The sequence below is a fragment of the Triticum aestivum genome, chromosome 1A (assembly GCF_018294505.1).
Source record: "Triticum aestivum cultivar Chinese Spring chromosome 1A, IWGSC CS RefSeq v2.1, whole genome shotgun sequence".
Lineage (NCBI taxonomy): Eukaryota > Viridiplantae > Streptophyta > Magnoliopsida > Poales > Poaceae > Triticum > Triticum aestivum.
The window spans coordinates 489,297,487-489,320,228 of record NC_057794.1 but is presented as its reverse complement, the minus strand read 5'-3'; the positions used below and the strand labels follow the sequence as shown (position 1 = coordinate 489,320,228).

The 22,742-nt window shown below is 47.1% G+C and overlaps 3 protein-coding genes across 4 annotated transcripts; 2 read left to right on the top strand and 1 right to left on the bottom strand.

The window, feature by feature from the left end:
• Positions 1–6,277: 6,277 nt before the first annotated feature.
• Positions 6,278–11,921, top strand: LOC100192187 (calcium-dependent protein kinase 16). Its single transcript, XM_044482171.1, has 7 exons — positions 6,278–7,115; positions 8,686–8,829; positions 8,907–9,059; positions 10,044–10,159; positions 10,267–10,434; positions 11,143–11,373; positions 11,468–11,921. Exons 1-7 carry the CDS (start codon positions 6,422–6,424, stop codon positions 11,615–11,617), a joined length of 1,656 nt encoding a protein of 551 aa, XP_044338106.1. The 5' UTR covers positions 6,278–6,421; the 3' UTR covers positions 11,618–11,921.
• A 1,967-nt stretch (positions 11,922–13,888) lies between these two features.
• On the top strand, positions 13,889–19,445 carry LOC123059639 (DYRK-family kinase pom1). Of its 2 annotated transcripts, none has more exons than XM_044482162.1 (8): positions 13,889–14,327; positions 14,590–15,174; positions 15,584–15,824; positions 15,913–16,192; positions 16,398–16,505; positions 16,753–17,031; positions 17,856–17,999; positions 18,974–19,445. In XM_044482162.1, exons 1-8 carry the CDS (start codon positions 14,069–14,071, stop codon positions 19,148–19,150), a joined length of 2,073 nt encoding a protein of 690 aa, XP_044338097.1. In that variant the 5' UTR covers positions 13,889–14,068; the 3' UTR covers positions 19,151–19,445. The 2 variants fall into 2 exon arrangements, with proteins under 2 accessions (XP_044338097.1, XP_044338091.1); XM_044482156.1 differs by having other exon boundaries at positions 13,893–14,327; positions 15,524–15,824.
• A 332-nt stretch (positions 19,446–19,777) lies between these two features.
• LOC123059667 (CTD nuclear envelope phosphatase 1 homolog) lies at positions 19,778–22,488 on the bottom strand. The gene is made up of 6 exons (XM_044482178.1): positions 22,110–22,488; positions 21,607–21,735; positions 21,383–21,503; positions 21,229–21,310; positions 20,356–20,509; positions 19,778–20,266 (listed from the first exon to the last, which is right to left on the bottom strand). The coding sequence occupies exons 1-6, from the start codon at positions 22,383–22,385 to the stop codon at positions 20,132–20,134; spliced, it is 897 nt and encodes a 298-aa protein (XP_044338113.1). The 5' UTR covers positions 22,386–22,488; the 3' UTR covers positions 19,778–20,131.
• Between the last annotated feature and the right edge of the window lie 254 nt (positions 22,489–22,742).

The window sequence follows — 22,742 nt, the reverse complement described above, 5'->3', positions numbered from 1 at the left end:
CGTAGTTTGAGGAGTTCATGTATTCACTATGTGTTAATGCTTTGGTCCGGTACTCTATTAAAAGGAGGCATTAATATCCCTTAGTTTCCAATAGGACCCCGCTGCCACGGGAGGGTAGGACAAAAGATGTCATGCAAGTTCTTTTCCATAAGCACGTATGACTATATTCGGAATACATGCCTACATTACATTGATGAACTGGAGCTAGTTCTGTGTCACCCTATGTTATAACTGTTGCATGATTGATCGCATCCGACATAATTATCCATCATCGATCCATTGCCTACAAGCTTTTCTTATATTGATCTTCGCTTATTTACTTTTCTGTTGCTACTGTTACAATCACTATAAAACCAAAAATATTACTTTTGCCACCGTTACCACTACTATCATATTACTTTGCTACTAAACACTTTGCTGTAGATATTAAGTTTTCAGGTGTGGTTGAATTGATAACTCAGCTGCTAATACTTGAGAATATTCTTTGGCTCCCCTTGTGTCGAATCAATAAATTTGGGTAGCATACTCTACCCTCGAAAACTGTTGCGATCCCATATACTTGTGGGTTATCATGGGCTCGGGGCTTTAACCCATTAATTAGGCCACAAATCCCCCTTTTTAACTTAATGAGCCTCTGACATGTGGGCCACCCTCTAATAACCCCTAAATTAAAAATTAATTAAACACTGATAGAAAACTACAGAGTATGACAACTGGGCCCCACCTGCCATATTTGACTAGTCAATAGTCAAACCAGTTGACTGTTGACTGGGCTGTTGACTTGGTCAACTGGGCCCTCTGGACCCACCAGTCAGCCTCTCGGTGGGTTTACTTTCGGGTACGCTTAGCAAATTCTGTTTTTAATTTCGAATTAATAATAAATCCAGGAATTTCAGAAAAACTTTAAAGCTTTAGAAAATCATATAAATTAATCCGTAACCCGGATGAAAATGTTTTCTACATGAAAGTTGCTCAGAACGACGAGACTAATCCGGATACACAACCCGTTCGTCCGCCACACATCCCTAGCATAGCGAACACACAACTTTCCCCCTCCGGTTCATCTGTCCGAAAACGCGAAACACCGGGGATACTTTCCCGGATGTTTTCCCCCTTCACCGGTATCACCTCCTACTGCGTTAGGGCACACCTAGCACCGTTACTTGTCATGTCATGCATCGATATGCATCTATTTGCATTGTATTCATTGTTTCTTTCCCCTCTTCTCTCCGGTAGACTACGAGACTGACGCCGCTGCTGGTGCCCCAATCGACTACGTTGTTGACGACCCCTCCTTGCCAGAGCAACCAGGCAAGCCAACCCCCCTTGTTCATCCCGATATCGCCTACTCTTTCCCTCTACTGCTTGCATTAGAGTAGTGTAGTTGTTACTGCTTTCGGATGGACCTATTCTGCTGCATAGCATGTCCTTGTTACTTTTGTTGTTACCTTTACCTGCAATCCTAAATGTTTAGTATAGGATGCTAGTTTATCATCAGTGGCCTTACACTCTTGTTCGTCTGCCATGCTATACTATTGGGCCGTGATCGCTTCGGGAGGTGATCACGTGTACATATACAACATCCTTTTACATACTTATGTTACTATTCGGAGATGGGGGCTGAAGGGGCATGTGGTTCCATCCAGGTAGTGATGGGCCCGGGTTCCCGACAGCCCCCTGATGGTTACTTTGTGGCGGAGCGACAGGGCAGGTTGTGACCACCTAGGAGACAGGTGGGCCTGGTCCCTGATCGACGTCCGCGGTTACTTCAAAATAACACGCTTAATGAGATATTGGTATTTGATCTGAGTCTGGCCACTGGCCTATACGCACTAACCAACTACGCGGGAACAGTTATGGGCACTCGACGTCATGGTATCAGCCGAAGCCTTCGTGACGTCACCGACTGAGCGGCGCGCGCCGGATTGGACCATAAGCCTGCGCTTATATTAAGGGGGCTAGGTCTGCTTCCGGCCGCGTACGCAACGTGCAGGTGTGCAATGGGCGATGGGCCCAGACCCCTGCGCCATGGGATTTAGACCGGCGTGCTGACCTCTCTGTTGTGCCTAGTTGGGGCTGCGACATGTTGATCTTCCGAGGCCGGGCATGACCCAGGAAAGTGTGTCTGGCCAAAGGGGGATCGAGCTTGTTGGGAAATGTAGTGCACCCCTGCAGGGAAGTTTATCTATTCGAATAGACATGTCCCTCGGTAAAAGGACGACCCAGAGTTGTACCTTGACCTTATGACAACTAGAATCGGATACTTAATAAAATACACCCTTCCAAGTACCAGATACAACCCGATGATCGCTCTCTCATAGGGCGACGAGGGGAGGACCACCGGGTAGTATTATGCTATACGATGATACTTGGTGAATTTACCATCTATTCTCTTCTACTGCTTCAAGATGGAGGCTGCCAGAAGCGTAGTCTTCGATAGTACTAGTTATCCCCCTCTTATTTTGGCATTCTGCAGTTCAGTCCACATATACTCCCCCTTTCATTGATACCAATGCATATATAGTGTAGTTCCTTGCTTGCGAGTACTTTGGATGACTACTCACGGTTGCTTTGCTCCCCCCTTTCCCCCCTTTCTATACCTGGTTGTTGCGACCAGATGTTGGAGCCCAGGAGCCAAACGCCACCGTCAACAACGACTCCTACTACACTGGAGGTGCCTACTACTGCGTGCAGGCCGCTGACGACGACCAGGAGTAGTTTAGGAGGATCCCAGGCAAGAGGCCTGCGCCTCTTCCGATCTGTATCCTAGTTTGTGTTGGCCATCTTATGGCAATTTGTTTAACTTATGTCTGTACTAAGATATTGTTGATTCCGCTGACTCGACTATGATCGAGTTCTTGTATTCGAGCCCTCGAGGCCCCTAGCTTGTAATATGATGCTTGTATGACTTATTTTTTTGTAGAGTTGTGTTGTGATATCTTCCCGTGAGTCCCTGATCTTGATCGTACACATTTGCGTGTATGATTAGTGTATGATTGAATCGGAGGCGTCACACCAGCACCACGGGAAGCTCTAGATCCCCCGCACCCTCCACCACGGGAGCCACCGGCGCCACACAATGTCACGGGGGAGGATGCGACGGATGCCGTGACTAGTGCGCCACATGGGGAGTTCACCACGTAGGTGTGCAGCATATGGGGCGAGAGATTCTTGTCCACCAGCCCGTTCAACCATTGGTCTACGTCGGCACAACATCATTATATCAGGGAGTTGGCTAGGGGAGGAGACGATGACTATGGCTTTGGTGATGGGGACGCCTCACCGTCGGTATTTTATAGTCTGGGACAACAAGGAGATGATGTCGCGTGGCATCCATCCGATGGACTGCCACGGTAATAATCGTGGGGGCAGACCCAACATTAATATGGAGAGTGGTTAGCAGTCCCCCTCCCCTTGCCGGTGATTATCCGTGTGCAGTGGTGCGTGTACGGGACACATGCTACTTCAAAAACCGGCCGTGGCACGAGGAGGAAGAAGATGAAAGTTCCCTCCCGTGCTAGCTATTGGGTTTTGAGCGAGCTTCAAGTGAAGTCTTCACAACCTCCATGTTTGGAGGCTACAAGGTCATTTTTTGAGTAAGCCCCCTAATTTTTGGCAATCATAATGCATATTACCACTCTGTTAAAGTGTCAATCTGTGTGTTTACCGCTATATTGGGAGTTATTATGGTGATTAGGCCAATATAGCGAGTTAGTGGTGCTACAACCTTTGATCACAAGAGCCCACAACCTTGTACATGCCTACACACGTATTCGCAGTCTTGCTACAACACCTCGCTACCTCCACGGTCACCCTAGCCACACACTGACATTGCGTTGCGACCTAAAGAGGAGAGCTCGGCGCCGCCAATGAGGGAAGCTTGTTGTTGCCATTAAGGTTGAGCTAGCCATTGGATCCAGAGGAAGAGGTCAGTAGGCTTGCACGTGAGGCCGTCGTCACCGTCGAGCCGAGAGGAGGTATACAAGAGAGGAGGACAAGAGGTGGTACCCCGAGGTTGCTGAATGTGATGGCGGGAAGGAGACGTAGATCCATAGGAGAAAGGAGTGCCACAACCGATGACAATGATTACATGCACTCCATAGGGAGAGAGAGGGCGGAGAATTGGTGAAGGCGAGGGGATATGAATATCTTGTACTCTATTGTTCTATTATCATGATGATAGTGAAACATAGCCTCAATGTTGAATGAAAAAAACCATTTGACATAGCTTTTACCTTTCTTTTTTGTTTTGCGTGGAGCTTTTACCTTTACATCACACCACTCATACAACAAATTCATCTTTTATGCGCAGTCTAATCATCTCCTTTGTTTTCTTGTATTTGTATTTCTGTTTATTCTTTTTTTGCGGCAGTATTTCTGTTTATTCTGTTGCATGTTTTTTCATTCCTGCGTTCAAGATTTTTTTTTTCCAAGCGACACAGAGCCCGATTCCACTGTTATTTTTTTTTTGAGGTAGATTCCACTATCATTGATAATAACGGAACAAAGGTACCAAGCAGCATCCATATCGTAGATTCTGATGACATTCAGGATTTAATAACCACAAGCATCACGTCCTTCAAATTTCCCCTTTAATTAACGCCTGGTCGCAGATTATATCCCGATTCCTTGTTGCACGGGCTGATGCAATCGCGTAATACCGGGGTTTTAAGAAAACTTTCTGACAGCATCTTTCATCGTCATCAGATTAATAAAATCACTAAACAATGGCTAAGGCCAACTCCACCGCATGACCGTAAACGGATGTCCGTTTCGTCCGGAATCTGTTCGTTTGGGGTGGAAATGGGTGGCAAAACGGACATACACGTCCGGATATAGTTGGAGACGCCCAACGCACCAACCAACCCCAAACTATCTGTCTCGGCCGCACGTCTCAACCGCCCGCGAGCTCGCGCTCTGACTCCGCCCGTTCCCCACTGTGGTATGCCGGCCGGCGCTCGCCCCGCCTGCGCCGCGCCCCGCCTCCACGCCACGCCCGCGTCGGGCCCCTGCCCCCGCCCGCTGCGCCGTCGGGTCGTGCCCCGCCTCCTCGCCCCGGCCGCTCGAGCCTGCCTCGCCCTGCCGTCGCCGCCCGCGTGCGCTCGCCCCCTGCCGTCGCGCGCTTGCCCGCGCCTGCAGCCGCGCGAGCTCGCCGCCCTCCCCCGCAGCCGCCGGCCCGCCCCGCCTTCCCTCTCCACGCCCGCCGCCGCGCCCCGTCACCCGGCGACGCGCCGCCGCGCTCGCGCACGACGCCTCCTGGGCGCGCGCCTCCAGCTCGCAGCGGCGCCGCACCCCGCTCTCCCGCGCTCGCGCTCCGGCACGCGCCGCGCTCGCCCACGGCTGCAGCACAGTGGTGTGCACCGGCATGGGGAGGAGGAAAATATGGAGAGAGAGGATGGTAGGTGGGCCACGTGAGTGAAGAGGAGAGAAGATGACAGGCGGGCCAGGGTCACATGCACAAAGGACACTGCCGGACGAGGACGACCCAGAAAGCGTCCGCTTGTGTCCGCTTTGGATGCAAACCCAGCTCAAATTTGAGTCCACGATGAGGTGGGACGGATAAGAAATGGACTTTTTTTACGGATGGGTTGCGCGTTGGGTCGTCTCATTTGTACGTTTAACTCCAAACGGAGATAACCGAACGTTTTGGGTCGCGCGGTGGAGATGGTCTAAGGCTGTTTGTAATGGATAGTATCATAAGTTAGTATCATGCATATGGTACTAATGTGTGATACTACCTCCCTAATACATAGTATCATGTACTAGTATCATAGATGACTTTATTCATTGTCATGCATGACACATAGTAGCATTGCATTTATTATGATACGGTATCATTGTATGATACCCAACTATCTCTTTCTTCATTTAATTCTATATCACATCATCAAAATTGCCTACTTAACATGCATGATACTAGTTATGATACTCCCATTAGAACCGGGCTGGTTTTTATCTCGCCAGATTCCTCCGTCCACGGCCGGCCGTCGAAACAAAACCCCGGTCGCTGAATCCGGTCAAACTGCCGACGACCGTGGGCCCCGCCACCCCCGAACTCCCCGCAGAGGCCCCGACCCCGCCCTCGGGCCCGCTGCCCAGCGACCCATCGGGCTCACCAAACCATCATCACATGTGGGAATGTTCCCACCCCTGTCCTCCCTCCTCGCGGCTACGCGTCCCCCGCGCCCCGTCCCCCACGGCTCCTCCATACCGTTACCCGACGACACAGGTCTCGTCCCTCTCCACTGCTCCAAAGACTAGTACCGCTCTGTCTCTCCTCTCTAGCTAGCTAGCCCCCCTCTCTTCTCTGTCCCTCGGCACAGCACACAGCAGCCAGTCCATCTCTCTCTCTCCTCCCCCACCCGCGCGGCGCCCAATGCCGTACGAACCCTAGCGGGCCCACCCCCGATCTCGCGCGGCCATGGGCAACTGCTGCCGCTCCCCGGCGGCCGCGGCGCGGGAGGACGTCTCGTCGTCGCACTTCCCCGCCTCCGCCGGGAAGAGGAAGCCCCACCAGGCGCGCAACGGCGGCGGCGGCGGCGCGGGGGGAGGCGGGGGCGGGGGCGGCGCCGGCGCCGGCGGGGAGAAGAAGCGGCTGTCGGTGCTCGGCGAGGAGGGCCGCGACGTGAGCGGCGGGATCGACGGCAAGTACGCGCTGGACCGGGAGCTGGGGCGCGGCGAGTTCGGGGTCACGTACCTGTGCATGGACCGGGGATCCAAGGAGCTGCTCGCCTGCAAGTCCATCTCCAAGCGCAAGCTGCGCACGCCCGTCGACGTGGAGGACGTGCGCCGGGAGGTGGCCATCATGCGCCACCTGCCCCGCAGCGCCAGCATCGTCACGCTGCGGGAGGCCTGCGAGGACGACGGCGCCGTGCACCTCGTCATGGAGCTCTGCGAGGGCGGGGAGCTCTTCGACCGCATCGTCGCGCGGGGCCACTACACGGAGCGCGCCGCCGCCGCCGTCACGCGCACCATCGTCGAGGTCGTGCAGCTCTGCCACCACCACGGCGTCATCCACCGCGACCTCAAGCCAGAGAACTTCCTCTTCGCCAACAAGAAGGAGAACTCCCCGCTCAAGGCCATCGACTTCGGCCTCTCCATCTTCTTCAAGCCCGGTGAGCCGCCGAGATCCACCGTGATTCGGACGAACTGGTCGCTGCACTTTTGGGCGTTTTTTTTCTCTGTCTAAGCGCGTGATCCGTGGGTTGGTGGCCGTTTCTGGGTGGAATTTTTGGTAGTGCTCGGTACTGTAGCTGAGTGCTATTTCCGTGCTTGCGTAATCTGACTAGAACTAGATTTTGGTGGTTCTCTTTTGGTAGGACTTTTTAGATGTATTCTTTCTTTCGCAGCAAGTTGGTGGTATGTCAGTACTCGGTAGTATGTCTCTTGATATAGTTGCCTCTTGCAGATTGTGCTGCTAGTCCAGATACTGGAATCTTAGGTGCTAGGTTGACTTGCTGGTTCATGGGTGACTGCTATTTTTAGGATTTGGGAATCATTAGTGGGATCAGACGGCACATTGCTGTTGCCAAAAATAGTGTACAATGTCGTTTTGCTTGTAGTCCATACTCCATACCAAGTCTTGGTATCTGAATGCTGATACCATGTTCGACCTGAGCTCAATTATTTTGGGAAATAGTAAGGCATCAGGTGGCCTATCTTCATCTATACGTAGCTGTTAGTTGACTTATCGTTATGTATAAGCAGCTCATTTGGCGGCAGTAGTATTGGTTATTATTTATAAGAAGTCATACTGATCATGAAAAATATGCCACAGTGAACTTTGAAACAATACTGATAACAGTTTCACACAGTTGTGCCCATTTATATTGCTTGCTCTCACTCAATAGGCACCATTTGTCCATTTCTGTTCCATATCTCTTACCCTCTTGTTGAAAAAGTAATTAAGTCTTGAACTACTTGAATCATCAATGTGCTGTAAATCTATGCTCGGTTCTATACCATATTTATCTTGTTGATTTCCTGTTATGAAACATTTCACATCCCGCAGCTTTAACCTTATTGAGTTTATTGTGGAATTCTCACCCTTGCTCGTGTGTCACTTGTCCTTCATGCCATAAATACTTACAAGCACCTAGTCTTTGTTGCCATACTGATCTTGCTTACTTGGTTTGTTTGTTTGTTTCAATCACTAAGAATTGACTCCACTTGATTTTAATGTATGTATGGAGCCACCAAACAGTTGTAACTTGTGGGCTTATATCTTGCCGTTGCCGTAGCTTCATACATTTAACTTGCTTCACAAAAAGAAAGTGGTCTATCTGTTTCTTGTTGATTTGTTCGCTGTTGATTATAGGCATCCCAAATGGTTTTAGGCAACACATCTTATTACCAATCTGGCCTTTGGTGTTAATCAACATAGCATCTTTATAGGCTTGAAAACACGTGTCCTTGTAGGAAGAATGTACTAATAGATAAGCCATCTGAAAATGTGTAATGTGCCTTTCCTTATACGACGCTGTTGGATTTGTAATGCCTCTTTATGTCAAGAAAGCCTCAAATATCACTTTTTATGTTTGTAATTCGAGTCAACTGGAACTTCGATGATTTACTTTGCTATCTGTCGCACTCCTTTAATTATTCCCTGTGAAATGTCTATTATACATATAGTTGTTTTAACATTTTGTACCGTACATAATATGATGGCATTATGCAATTGTTTAGGTGAGAAGTTCTCTGAAATTGTGGGAAGTCCCTACTATATGGCTCCTGAAGTGCTGAAGAGAAACTATGGACCTGAAATAGACATTTGGAGTGCTGGCGTTATCTTGTATATATTGTTATGTGGTGTTCCTCCATTTTGGGCTGGTACTTTGCCTTATCTTTGCGAGAACCTTTTATCCTTCAGCTTTGCTTTCGCGCGGTCTTACCATGCTATATTGCAGAGACTGAACAAGGAGTGGCACAAGCTATCCTTCGGGGAAATATAGATTTTAAGAGAGAACCCTGGCCCCATGTTTCTGATAATGCTAAAGATCTAGTTCGGCAGATGCTTCAGCCTGACCCGAAAATCAGGCTAACGGCAAAGCAAGTTCTTGGTAAGATGTACATAGTGGTAGTGCTTTCAAACCGGCACTGTGTTATGTTAGTTTCAATATCCTCAAAGTTCCCAAAACATCAAATTTGTGTAAGTTCCTACTGTTTGGTGCTGCTTTAAACTTCAGCCTGAACCCCCTTTCATGTTCTGTTTTTCAATTTGCAATGTGTAATCTGATAGCTAGAAGATCACTGGACCAGTCTGCCTGGTTTTGGATAGTTCTCCATTTTTGCACATAAGTATCTACCAACCATATCCTGATGTCATGTTATGTAGTTTATTTTGGCTATGCGGTAAATCTGTTGTCACATTGGATCTAATACTCAGATCAATTTGAAGGACCCCCTGCCTAACACTTGTAGTAAAAGTTATGCAGGATCCACTTTGAATCCTTGCTCTGGTAGTTGCCTCGCTATATTTTCTGGTAGCATATTATTGCCTTCTGTAATCTGGATGTAATATACTGAGCAATGCTGAATCCAAAAGTAAACATAAGTAGAAATCTGACGGGCGAAGGTGCCGAGAGTAAAATGAGGATTGAGGAAGTAGATTTTAAATGTGGCTGTAAACTTGAGATACACCGTTGATGTCTGGCATGAAACACAGTTGCAAGCTGTAGATGGCTATTACATGGAGTGTGTTGAGATTCTCAAAATAAAAGCAATAAAAAAGAAGCTTGTCGATTATCCAAGACATGGACAGCATTATGTTGATTTTGTACTATACTGAGTTAGTATGTGCCTAATATTTTAGCAAAATAGACAAAGCCATTTCTTCATTTTGCTGCTTCATGTTCTAATATTTAAGCTACATTTGTTCCTTCTTACAATTGCGGGATGCCTGTTGAACCGACTATCCAAGTCTCCATAATCCACCAGTTATCCACACATTTAATCGACTTTACGTTACCGTGCATCTCGTTTTTCTTAAGTCTTTTTTGACATAGTCTGATGTTTATATATATTCTTGATTTCTGTTGTCACAGAGCATACATGGCTTCAAAATGCCAAGAAAGCTCCAAATGTTCCTCTTGGAGACATTGTAAAGTCAAGGCTGAAGCAGTTTTCAAGGATGAACAGATTCAAAAGAAGAGCTTTAAGGGTTTGAATTTTGTTTTCCCGTTAATCGATTTTCTCCCCTTTGATACTGAATATCTCTCTCAAATTTACATCAAAAATATGTTGTACTGACGAAATTTATTTGACTAGGTCATTGCTGACCACTTGTCGGCTGAAGAAGTTGAGGACATAAAGGAGATGTTCAAAGTGATGGATACTGATAATGACGGTATAGTCTCATATGAAGAGTTGAAGAGCGGGATCGCAAAATTTGGTTCTCACCTTGCAGAATCTGAAGTGCAAATGTTAATAGAAGCTGTAAGTAATATACAGGGTTTTGCTTGCTTGTTAAAATGTTCAGTTAGATTAACTGAGCCTCTATCTTTGATCACAGTCCAAACTGAATGGCGCTATTTCTGCAAAAAATTATGTCTGATACATAGTTCTATTGCTCAATCAACCGGAAATGCAGTAAAATATATTGACATTTTTTTGTACCAGATGGGTAGAAGTATTGTAAATGTTGGTCCCTTTTTGAATCAGTTTAGTTCTTGGGACCTTGAAAAGTACTCCCTCCGTTCCAAAATAGACGACCCAACTTTATACTAACTTTGTTTTAAAGTTAGTATAAAGTTGAGTCATCTATTTTGGAACGGAGGGAGTAGCAATAAGGGATAAAGGATATAATAAACCTGCACTTTCATTTCCAGTATGGACATTTCTGTTCTACTCACTTAATATGTTGTTTATAACAGATGAGTTCTAGAGCCTCATGGCTAACATTTTTCTGAAGTATTGATTTATACAGATTGAACATATAGAACTCAAATGTACCTGCTAATTCTTTATCATTTACCATATTTTTTTGGGGGGGTCGCATAAGGTCCATAAGAAGAGTATACCACTATTGCATGTGACGTCAAAGTCAACTTGAGAATTAAGTATTCCAAATGGTTTGACTTGTGTAGTTTACGGGAACAAAATGATGAAGATTTGCATATCTGATCTTTTTTGGTTGGATACTAGGTGGATACAAATGGTAGAGGAGCACTAGATTATGGTGAATTTTTGGCTGTCTCACTTCATCTACAAAGGATGGCAAATGATGAGCACCTTCGGCGGGCCTTCCTGTTTTTCGACAAGGATGGCGATGGTTTTATTGAGCCTGAGGAGCTTCAGGAGGCCCTGGCGGAGGATGGGGCGGTAGATATCACGGAAGTGGTGAAGGACATATTGCAAGAAGTTGACACCGACAAGGTGGAGGTTCATTTGCACTTTTGCCAAAAGGAGGGTCCAGCCTTCAGATTGTATCCCTCACGATACTTAACATCTGCTTTGATTGTTTCTGCAGGATGGCAAAATTAGCTTTGAAGAGTTTGTAGCAATGATGAAAACCGGCACGGACTGGCGAAAGGCTTCGCGGCATTATTCGAGAGGACGTTTCAATAGCCTAAGCATAAGGCTTATCAAGGATGGATCTGTAAAGATGGGAAATGAGTGAAATCACAGGCTTGTAGCTGGCGCTCTTGTCCCGGTCACGTAAGTCCGGTCATTGGCCCACTAAGCATAGACCCTCTTTCCTTCTCTGATGATTATTTTGGCGGAAATTTAATTAGATAGGCTCCCCCCCTGATTGGCTTACTCGTGTAAGTAGCTTTCCCGGTATCGCCGAGGCGAGGAGCACGCACGCACCGAATGATGCACCAACCGCTCCTGCCTGATGATATCTCCTTTTGCTGTACCTGATGCTAAGTGTTGTACAATATTTTGTTGTTTCCCCCTCAGATACACTTTGTTGGCTTTGATGGAATCGTCTGTACTGTATTGGTGGTTAAGAGCTAGATATGCATGCCTAGTAGGCCACTGACTGTTAGTGCAGCCTTGCTTTCAACTGTACCAAAACGGCATATTGCCGGGGGAAAGGGACAAGAGGGGGGCGCCATGTAGCCGCAACTTTTATATAGTGCTGCCCTATGTGTGCCGTTCTATTTGCAGTAGGTAGTGCACCAGATTGTCTGAGGGCACGCTGCTGTGTTGCTGTCTGATACTGAAAGTTTCGGCTACATGCCAAAACGGGGTCAGGGTAACCTGCAGCTTGTCATCACAGTATAATTTTCAGAGTTTGCCTGGTCTCATGTGCTTGTTCGTGGGTTTAAACCCCACTGCTCTTGGGGCCATTGCTTCCGAAATCATTGGAGGTTGTGTGGCATTCCTCCCATTTCGCTGACTAATCATGTTGCCTTTACACTTAAGCTTCAGCTACCGCCGTTTTCTAGCGGAGAAGAAAATCGAAAGAGAAAGCGGTTTGTTTAGACAGCGCATTCGGCTTTATCATTCCAAAGTCCAAACTAATAAAGTTTAGAGAACATATTAAAGGCGGGCTGGACCGACCAGTGGGGATGTAATAGGTGACAGGTCTGGCGAGCTCAAAAACAGCATTCCCCAAACTTTAATCAGTTAAGAATAGAGATTTGAGCATAAATAATTTGCCCAAGTAGTAGTAGTAGTATTAGTTGCAATACCTGGAGGCTGGAGATCAGAGTGTTCAAGTCACGTAATAAAGATGGTAAAGTAAAGTAAACAGACCAAGCTTTGCTCCCCTTTCACTACTGTAATAAAGATAAAGGGGGGCATAAATGAGGCCAGTATTTGCTGGCGTTATCACCAGATCTTGAAGAGGTCATGAACCGCTCGCTTCCGTTTCGAAAAAAAAATGAACCGCTCGCTGGGACGGTCTTCTTTTTTATACTAAATCGCTTTTCCAGCGGTCGTGAATTAAGATCACATCCGCGACTCGCTGTGAACACAATCATTAAGCGTACAAACAGCACGAACGCAATCTTTGCCTTTTACGAGGTAGAGTACTACTAACTTTAAGCACTTTTCTCTTGTTTTTACCCTACCATACTCCTAGTCAGCCCCCGAACTGCCATGACAAGGAGGTCTCCAGTGCGACGTCGTTTTTACTGGACGGTACGCCTAATCCGACGAGACTAAAGAAAGAAGCGCCCGCCATGTTTTTCAGGTGGTAATAAACAAACAAGTCGCAGAGGATTTGTTCATCCATCCATCCATCTTCCAGTGGCCCGTTTTGCACTGTAGCATTTTCTTTCTTCGATCGCACAAAACCCCCGCGCCCCACTGCGAGCTGTAGCCCGTAACGCTCGTCTACCAAACCAGAGTCCAGAACATCACGCAATTATGCAGCAGCAGCATCACTCATTGATCCATTCAGTAACCAGTCACTGCACGATTGCACGGCCGATCCGGGCTCCGGCCCGGCGAGGACGCAATTATGCTCTCCTCAGCTGCTCGCTAAAGCCGGAGCAGGTGCGGTTCCAACGGTAGGGCCGCGGGTTCGGGAAAGGTGCGAAGGGAAGGCCGGCCTGGCCTACCACGGCAGGCAGATAGATCTGACGTCGTTGCCGCTGGACGCTGGCAGCAGCGCTAGGAATGGTAGATCGGCCGATCCGCCGTGTCCGTCACGAGCGAAGAAGCGCAGAGGATCCGGATCCCTCCCCAGCGGGGCGAGGGGGGCGGCGTCCAGCGCAACAGCGACTGACAAATAATGACGGCCCCGCTCCCTCCACGTCGGATCGCAGGCCACCCTATCATCCTGCCGCGCGCGCGCATCAGACCACCCACCGCGGGCGCCCGTCGACAGCGGCCCCGGGCCGACGCCGACATCGACACGCTGGCCCGCGGGCCCCGCCTGCCAGCGGGACGGCCCGCCCCGAGAAGGCGCTGTCGTGTGCGGGCGTGTTGGTTGGATCCCGTGCGGCCTCGCCCCTGTCCTGCTAGTGCTGTCCAGTCTCTCGGTGCTTTGCTTCGCTCTCGTCGCAGTCGCGTCGCGTGCCGCGGTACCCGCTCGCCTCGCCTCGCTTCGCTTGGCTTCAAATGGTGGCCGTGGCGGCGCAGGGTCAGCGGCGGGCGCACGAGTGATTCGCTGGCCATGGCGCGCGGCGCGGAGGAGGCCGTCGGCGTCGTGGGGATGGGGTTCCCCGCCGACGCCGGCCACGGCCTCGCGCTGCGGCACGGCGTCCTCGCGGGGAGGCGCGGCGACGAATCCGCCGACTCCGACGACCCCCGCCTCCCGCCGCTGCGTCTCGGCGCCTCCTACTACGCCTCCGACGGGGCCGGGGCCGCGCTCGCCAGCCCCGCCTCCAGCTCCTCCTCCGACGCCTTCCTCAGCACGACCTCCACGCCTTCAGGTACACTGCGTGCTTGCACGAGACGCAGTCCACTAGTTTTTCTTCCCCAGTATGTTGAACCCACCTGGTCATCGGCGCGCGCGGCCTCCCGAGAGCGAGCGGGGCGTGTGACTGACTGACTCGCGCTGTGAATCTCGATCTCCGCGCGTCAACGAGAAACGCATATGCTTCAAGCTCGCGCGTGTGCTTTTGCTCGAGTTCTGAATTCTGATCCGAATTTTGTCGCTTCTGTTTCCGTTTGGCCGTTTCGCTTGGAGATCAGGGCTGCTGAATCCGTACGGGGTGTGGTCGCCGCCACGCGCGCCGTCGGAGGCGTCGGAGTTCGGCACCGCGCGCGAGTACGACACCACCGACCTCTTCTTCGGCGAGAACTGGCTCTACGACGACCTCCTGTTCCACCGCGAGCCGGAGATCAGCGGTAAGAGCGGCGACGGCGACGGCGACGAGGAGGACAAGTTCATTGTTGACCCCGACGTCGGCGAGATTGGCGACGACAGCAGCCGACGCCACGAGCGCAGCAAGAGCAATGCAGAGGCGTATACGTCACCGCCCTGCAGTTGTTGCCACGGCGAAATGGAGCACAAGAATGGTCGGGAGTTTGCGAGGGATTCTTGGTCTGCTGTGTACGGGAGGTATCAGATCATGGACGACCTGACGGAGGTGCTTGATGAGTGCGGTGCAGACGCGCACCAGTTCAGGCGCAATGTGAATGACGATGCCACACTCAAGGGCGGTCCGTTAGTGGATTCCAGGAGTGGAGATGACCAGGAGTTTGATCTCAGTGCGCTGGAGAAGGAGCTTCAGGTGCTCAGTCCGTACTTGTCTGAAGACGCAAATGCTGCTAACAGTAAGTGCTTCTGCCCTCTTCCATATTTCTCAGGATCATCTGCCATGTTTCGCTTTAACAAGCTTGAAACGATTCACTCTGTGATTGGACTATTTTCTGAAGAGATTATATTTTGTACTAGCACCGGATTGTCGCAGTTCTATAAGATTGGTATATGCTTGAATTACGAACCCAGAACAAACTTGAATTATGATGTAACTTTGCTGGTTGATCTGATGTAGTTTTTCTGGTTGATCCAGATTTGCGTGCCTTTGTAATTCCAAAATTCGTTGTCCTCATATGGAGTGAATTTATTTATTTTTGCCTGTGTACTAGTTGGTTCCATTCTGACTTTATTTATCTCTTTCAGACCATAGGTTTAACCATGACTTCAGAGTAAACGATGAACTAAATATTGACCTTATAACAGATGACAAAATTGTCGATGACAAGGAATTTCTAAAGGATAGTTACAGCGTGCACCCTTTTCCTGAGATTAGTATTCCTGAAGATATTTATGGGATGGAGGACTTCGGGCCAGCGGATACAAATGTTCAAAATGCTGCTCATAGTATCGATGAAGGTCCGAAAACGGAGATTGATCTTGCAAGCTCTATTTTTCATCAAGAATATGAGGAATTTGAGTTGAGGATTTTCCACCGGAAGAACAGGTTCACTATCCAATACCTTTTCTATTTATTTCTGCCAAATAATTATTTGGATATACTTGTATGCTCATGTGATAGGATTCTCCCGCAGGACTGGCTTTGAGGAAAACAAAGATTTTCCTATTGTGGTAGATTCAGTTGTTGCCGGAAGATATCGCATCACTGAATATCTTGGTTCCGCTGCATTCAGCAGGGTCGTACAGGCACATGATCTTCGCACAGGAATGGATGTCTGCCTTAAAATAATTAAAAATGACAAGGATTTCTTTGATCAGAGTTTGGATGAGATAAAGCTCCTTAAGTTTGTAAATAAACATGATCCGGCAGATGCACATCATATATTGCGCCTATATGATTTTTTCTACTATCAGGTACTGATACGGGGATACAAACCGTTGGCTTGCTTTTACACCATACCTTACAATGAAGAGTCAAATTGCTTTAAAAAAAGAAAAAAGATCATATTCTTCCAAATCTTAACACTTATGAGCTGTTCATTGGCCTGTTAAATATCAATCCCAGCATTCTTTTTCATTTTTGACGCCGCATAATGCTGACAGCTGAAACAATCAACAGGAACATCTTTTCATTGTAACCGAATTGCTACGGGCAAATCTATATGAGTTTCAGAAGTATAACCAGGAGTCCAGTGATGAGGTCTACTTTTCATTGCCCAGAATACAGGTATCTGATTATTACTTCTTTTTTCTGAGAGTATCTCCTTCTGTTCTGCTACCAAAGCACTCTGTGTAACCTTATTGTGTATCTTCTGACTTGCAATTAGTAGCACCATATCTATGTTGCGGTTCTTTTGTTCCTCATTTCTCTGTGATATTTTTGCGAAGTCTGGAATGTACTTTAAGCATAATTAGTTTATCTCTTGAAAATATAAAATACCTACTGAAACAGGAGACCTTCCCTTCATTTTCAGGCTATAGCTCGACAGTGCTTAGAAGCTTTGGTGTATTTGCATGATTTAAATATAGTTCACTGTGACCTGAAACCAGAGAACATCCTTATGAAGAGCTACAGCAGATGTGAAGTCAAGGTTATTGATCTTGGAAGCAGTTGCTTCTTGACAGATAACTTAAGCCTATACGTCCAGTCACGTTCTTACCGTGCTCCTGAGATTATTTTGGGTCTTCCATATGACCAGAGGATTGACATTTGGTCTCTTGGATGTATATTCGCCGAACTGTACTCTGGTGAAGTAAGTTTACATGTTGACTTATAAATTTCCATTTCTGTTTGGTTTGCATGACATCTGTGAGGCGCATCAACATACATTTTATCTACTACGGTTTAAGCCAATCACAGCCAAATATACACCAGAGTTTATCTACAACTAAATGGATATTTGTCCTCTTCAATCTCGATTTTTTTTGTCCTGTTGGGGCTAGTGTTTGGTGCTTGTTTAACCACTCACTTCATTCCAAGACTGCAAGTCTGCAACATGCTTGAATTTTATAGCTCTTCCGCCCTTCACAAGTTGAGTAGGACCTGTTTTTTGGTCTTAAGTTGAACAGGAGGACCGTATATTTCTGCAGAATACTACTCCCTCTGTAAACAAATATAAGACCGTTTAGATCACTACAGAGGGAGTACAATGTAAGCAAAGCAGAACCTTCTAGTAACATTGCACATACGACAGAACTACCTGTTTGATCTGGTACGAACTGAAGATAATGTGTCTAGAATCTTTGTTCAAAACACTAGAAAAATAAAACCAGAGCATTAGCACACCTTCCAGAGTAAAGTTGAGGAGTTAATGTGATGTCTGGTAGTGGTAGAATTACATCTGTCTGATCTACTCCCTCCGTTCCTAAATATAAGTCTTTTTAGAAATTTCAAATGGATTACAACATACGGATGCATGTAGACATAGTTTAGAGTGTAGATTCACTCATTTTGCTCCGTATGTTGTCACTTATTGAAATCTCTAAAGAGACTTATATTTGGGAACGGAGGGAGTAATAGCCATGTTCTTCTATTTCTAGCGAAGTAGAGACTGAGGATGCTGGCTACATGTTACAGGTGCTCTTTCCTAATGAAGCGGTGTCAACAATTCTTGCTCGGATGATTGGAACAATTGGCCCAATTGACACGCAGATGCTTGCGTTGGGACAGGAGACTCCGAAGTACTTTACAGAAGAGTACGACCTTTTCCACAAGAACGAGGTACATGCTTGTTTACTTTTTTCGGTTTGTGCCTGTCTTTTCAAATATCATAAGTTCCCATCACACATACTTCCAAGTGTGTTTAAGAAAACCAATATTATTTTGTTACTGTACCTTTTTCCAGTCTTTGTTTGATGACGATGTGCACGACATAATATGAGCCTAATTTAGTTTGCATGCACACTTAAGTTGAAGCAAAATTAGGTGTTGTTTTTCATTGTAATCCTTGGGTTTCTGCATATCATTTGAAAGAAGACCAGTCTCTGTCTTAGGGACCTCTTTGTGTCCCACATGCTTGGCATGGTAAATGCAAATGACAGTATTGTGCACAAGTATGCTGCCATAGAAGATTATTTACAGTGCAGTTTTATTTTAAATTTTGTTGTGCCGACACTTGAAAAAATATTATGCCCTGTACAACATCTTGAGTTGTGAAGAAATGAAGTCAACAACTGAAATACTTTCCACAAATAACATTACCAACAAGACACTAATTGGAAAAACTGTTGCCTTCTGTTACTGGAGGAATTGTGTTTTAGTAGTTGGCCAATGTGGTTTGCAGCTGTTCAAGGGTACCCATGTTGGTTGGTTTTTATTCTTTGGGATCTAGTTCCCTCAGGTACATTGAGTATGCCAATTTGGTGAACGCCATCCCTGTACATAATCTTGAGAAAGAAACTTCTTTGTCATCACTGCAAAGATCTTTCCATAAGGACTTCAGCTGTTCTATGGCACTTCCACTGGTATCACCACCATAGTTAAAAAAAGGTGTGCCTATGCTCTAGGTGATACCAAAACGCCTAGCGCTTAATGTGCACATAATTGTGCTTAAGTTTGCGCTTTGGTCAGAAAAGCACAAGGCAGTGGCAAAACGCACAATGAATGCCTAGTGTTTTTTAAACTTTGATCACCACACAAGTGTTATTTAGAACATGGCATTCATTTTTCCAACTCCATTTCTCTTCCTATTCTAGGAGACGGGTCAGCTGGAGTATTTGATACCAGAGAAATCCTCCTTGCGGCGCCACTTGCGATGCCCCGACTCCAAGTTTGTTGATTTCCTGTCCTGCCTGCTGCAAATCAACCCCAGAAAGAGACCAACAGCCAGGGAAGCGTTGCGGCATCGATGGTTTTCACACAAGTATCGTTGAGCTGCCAATCAAAGACCGTTCTTCACATGGAGGGGACATTTTCGCAGTTCCCCGGATCATGAAACGACATGTTTCTTTTCTTCCTTTTGCAACTGGGTTTTTGTTTGTGTGCCTTCTTTTTTGCCAGGCAATCCTTGGCCTGCTTTGCTAGGTGAATACATACCTGCTCATTCATGTAAATATGAGAAAAGGTTCCTGCCTGTACAGCTGGCGTTTACTCTGATGGACCTTTTTAAAATACTACTCTGATGTACTTCTAATTCATAATATAGCAAAATCAAGTTTGGTTTAGGCAGTCCTGGGCCCTATCTTTAGCACTGGAAGCTTGTTTGGATTGGAGGTATGTGTGTCTTTGGAGGGTTTTGATATTCAGTTCAAAGTTGAATTCCAAGTTTCAATAGGCGCAGGCTTAGTTGCCATGCTACTGATTCTTTGTCGCGGTGCCGCTAAGCTCTTGAAAGACTGGGCAGAAGCAGGATAACGACTGAACTCAGCTACTCAAGCATACAGGGGAAGGTTTACAGACATGTGATGTGAGTTCTGCAATAAATTAGAAGTTACTCCAAGTAAAAGCGGAATGAGACGCATTGTAACTTCACCAAGCGACTTTCTTCAGCAACCAAAAAGTGCTATAGAATGATAATTTAATCATTGATGAAGAACCCTGACCATGTTTTGCAGTTTACTCCCTCGTACACGTAAAACCATCAGCAAGGTTGTCTGAACTTTCAGCAACCAAAAAGTGCTATACAATGATAAATTAAGCTTCATTACAGAAAAAATGTCTGCCAGAGCTTAGTATACATCTTTCTTCTCTGCGGGCAGGGTTACTCCATGTTGAACAATGGCTCGTATGGAAGGACCTAAACGAATATAACTGTACAAGTATACCCCCCCCCCCCCCCCCCCCCCAGAAGAAGAACAGCTAGCTTTTGAGCTTTCACCTACTAATCCAATTCAGTTGCAGAGTTGCTGCAAAACTTACATTGCCTGGTCAATTTGTGGGATCCCATTTCTTTGAAACCACTCTGGCATGTGAAACGCGTCATGCAATGCCGGTCTCACATCATTTTGGAGAGAAAGGCGCTTGAGAAGCGGAAATATCACTCTCATAAGCTAAAATGTTTCAAACATAATTGGATCAATAACGATGGTGATTTTAAATTTAGAACCGAAGAACGATTTTATCAACAGTTCCACTTTACCTGATCATCCATGGGCTGTCCAGCTGAAAACGTAAGGCACGGTATCCCATTCAATGGCTGTAGTAGGAAACTATATGGATTGTTATCAACAAGTACAATTCTACGGAAATCTTTGGACAAACAAGAAAGATCCTTCACATGGTCTCTGTATTCCCTGAAAATGGTAGCATGCCAGCATTAGAAAACTGAACCAGCTCAACTAATGCAGCAGAAAGCTTGATTTCATAAACAGGACTATGAACAGACTAGGATCAACAGCATATAGAAGTTGGCAGGAACATACGGTACAATAACCGGTTTCCCATAAAGTGGACATAAACAAGATAACATCAGGCAAAGGTACTATAAAACAAAAAATAATACCATGAGTGCTTGTGTTGGGAAACAGTCCAGTGCAAATGTGCCCTCATAGATCTGGTTCAATCCATTCTACAAGAAAGAAGAAAACTCTACCAACCAGGACTAACCCTTAGTGGCATTTTTCTAAGAAACTGATTCTAAAAGAAGAAACGGTTTCAACCGCTTCTGAGAAAAAAAGAGACATGTTTCAATCTTGGATATGCACATACTGGTGGTGTACCTCCAATTTACACAACACAATAATAAAGGTGGATAGAAGTTGTAGATGACACCAAATCAAAAGAAATGCAAAAATTCCACTAGCATGAATGGAATGCCACCGTGTTATGGTGTACCTAAGTACCTTGTACAAGCACTTGTGATATTTAAGTTACTACTTGCAAAGGCCTCCCACTAAAATCAGTCAGGGTGGCACTTCACTATTTCAGCGAGCACGAGAATTATCCTCTATATAAAGTCAGGAACAAAGAGTCCATCATTTACAGCTTATAGAGATGTTAATGACAAACTTACGTAGTAACAGTTGATGGTCTGTAGAGACGGCGACAGAACCTATTGTGAGCATCTATCCTGTCAACCAAAGGCTTTGCATATCCTGGGGGAAGCGCAGATCAGTTAGATACAGGGCTCTTGATGGAGAGCAAAATGAATGTTGGACAGGACAAACCTTCCAGACCAGCGGTGAAGAGTATAAGATCGGCAAATTCACTAGTTTTCTGCAAAAACTCGTGCAAACCAGGACGCTCAAAGACAGTTACATGATTCACCCTCTGTCTGCCTTTGGCATCCTTTTACACCAAGAATAGAAATTCCCATAAGTACCTTCTTGAGAAAGTGAGAACTTAACAACAATATCATAGGAAAAGGGGCGAAAGATGGTCACATGCTTGCCTTGTCGGATGATACGCACTCCATGTCAAAGCAATGCAACCCTGCTTCGACCGCCTGGGTGCGCACGGTGGCAGGAAGGCTCGATGACTCGTATGCACAGATTAATGTTTCATCCAAGTCCAACACTACCTGAAGATACACCCCCAAAATAGTGTATATATTATGCAGTCAGAAAGGAAGCTCACCCAAGAAGACTTGATATCATTCGCAAAAAGAAAAAAGAAGACTTGATATAAAACAACTAATAAACAAACATTCATAGCATGCCATTCTGCTTAATTAAGATATGCATAGTGTTATTCTGTTAATCATGCCTAAGAAATCATACTCAGAATGAACCTTGCTCGACACTCCTGTCTGCAGATAGCAATCCAGTTCTAGAACCACAGCTGGTTTAGCTGCAGTTAACCACTAACCTCATAAACCCCAACCACCACGGTGATCCCTAGTTCCCTAACATAGCAGACTACTACCCTTTCGCGCGGCAACACATGGGCCCGTACCGTGAGCCGCCCAGGCGGCGGGGACAGGGGCGGCAAGTCGTCGGCGGGGGCCTTGGAGGGGAGCTGCACGAAGGCCACGGCGGGGGCGGCGGAGAGGATGGGGTGGCGGAGGCCGAGGGACCTGAGGAGCTTCCCCAGGGAGGAGGGCGCGCCGCGGATGACCCGGAGAAGGACCTGCAGGAGGAGCGCGAGCCACCCCACCACCGCCCACCACGCCGCCTGCCCCCGGTGCTCCGCCGCCGGCGTCGGCGAGTAGACCTCGGTCGCCGCCGCCATGCCCGCGGTCACCGGAGACGGGGATATGAGATAATGCTGGGGTGGACGCGGAGGCGGAGACCGGGCGGGAGGAGCGAAGTGGAGGGGAGGAAGCAATCATAAGGGCGCGCCGGTCGTCGGTCGTGGGCGAGGAGGTACTGTCAAATTTGTGACAGGACGGCCCAGTTAACAAGACAGCCCACTAATATTTTCTGCCCTGAAGCCTTACAATAAACATCCAATAGGTTTGAAACCGCTACAGCCCCTTCATTACTCGACTTGAACAACAACAGGCTATCATCCGCGAATAGGAGGTGGTTTACGGCCGAAGCTGAAGCTGCCACCTTGATCCCACCCAACACAGATGACTGAGAACTG

Bases quoted from the DNA above. Each gene is read 5' to 3' on its own strand.
- LOC100192187 (XM_044482171.1), top strand. From the start codon at position 6,422: ATGGGCAACTGCTGCCGCTCCCCGGCGGCCGCGGCGCGGGAGGACGTC. The intron at 8,830-8,906 runs GTACTTTGCCTT...GCTATATTGCAG, and splicing joins TGTTCCTCCATTTTGGGCTG to AGACTGAACAAGGAGTGGCA. The intron at 10,435-11,142 runs GTAAGTAATATA...GTTGGATACTAG, and splicing joins TGCAAATGTTAATAGAAGCT to GTGGATACAAATGGTAGAGG.
- LOC123059639 (XM_044482156.1), top strand. From the start codon at position 14,069: ATGGCGCGCGGCGCGGAGGAGGCCGTCGGCGTCGTGGGGATGGGGTTC. The intron at 15,175-15,523 runs GTAAGTGCTTCT...TATCTCTTTCAG, and splicing joins AGACGCAAATGCTGCTAACA to ACCATAGGTTTAACCATGAC. The intron at 17,032-17,855 runs GTAAGTTTACAT...TACATGTTACAG, and splicing joins CCGAACTGTACTCTGGTGAA to GTGCTCTTTCCTAATGAAGC.
- LOC123059667 (XM_044482178.1), bottom strand. From the start codon at position 22,385: ATGGCGGCGGCGACCGAGGTCTACTCGCCGACGCCGGCGGCGGAGCAC. The intron at 21,504-21,606 runs GCAAGCATGTGA...TTGGTGTAAAAG, and splicing joins AGTGCGTATCATCCGACAAG to GATGCCAAAGGCAGACAGAG. The intron at 20,510-21,228 runs GTAAGTTTGTCA...TACCATTTTCAG, and splicing joins AGACCATCAACTGTTACTAC to GGAATACAGAGACCATGTGA.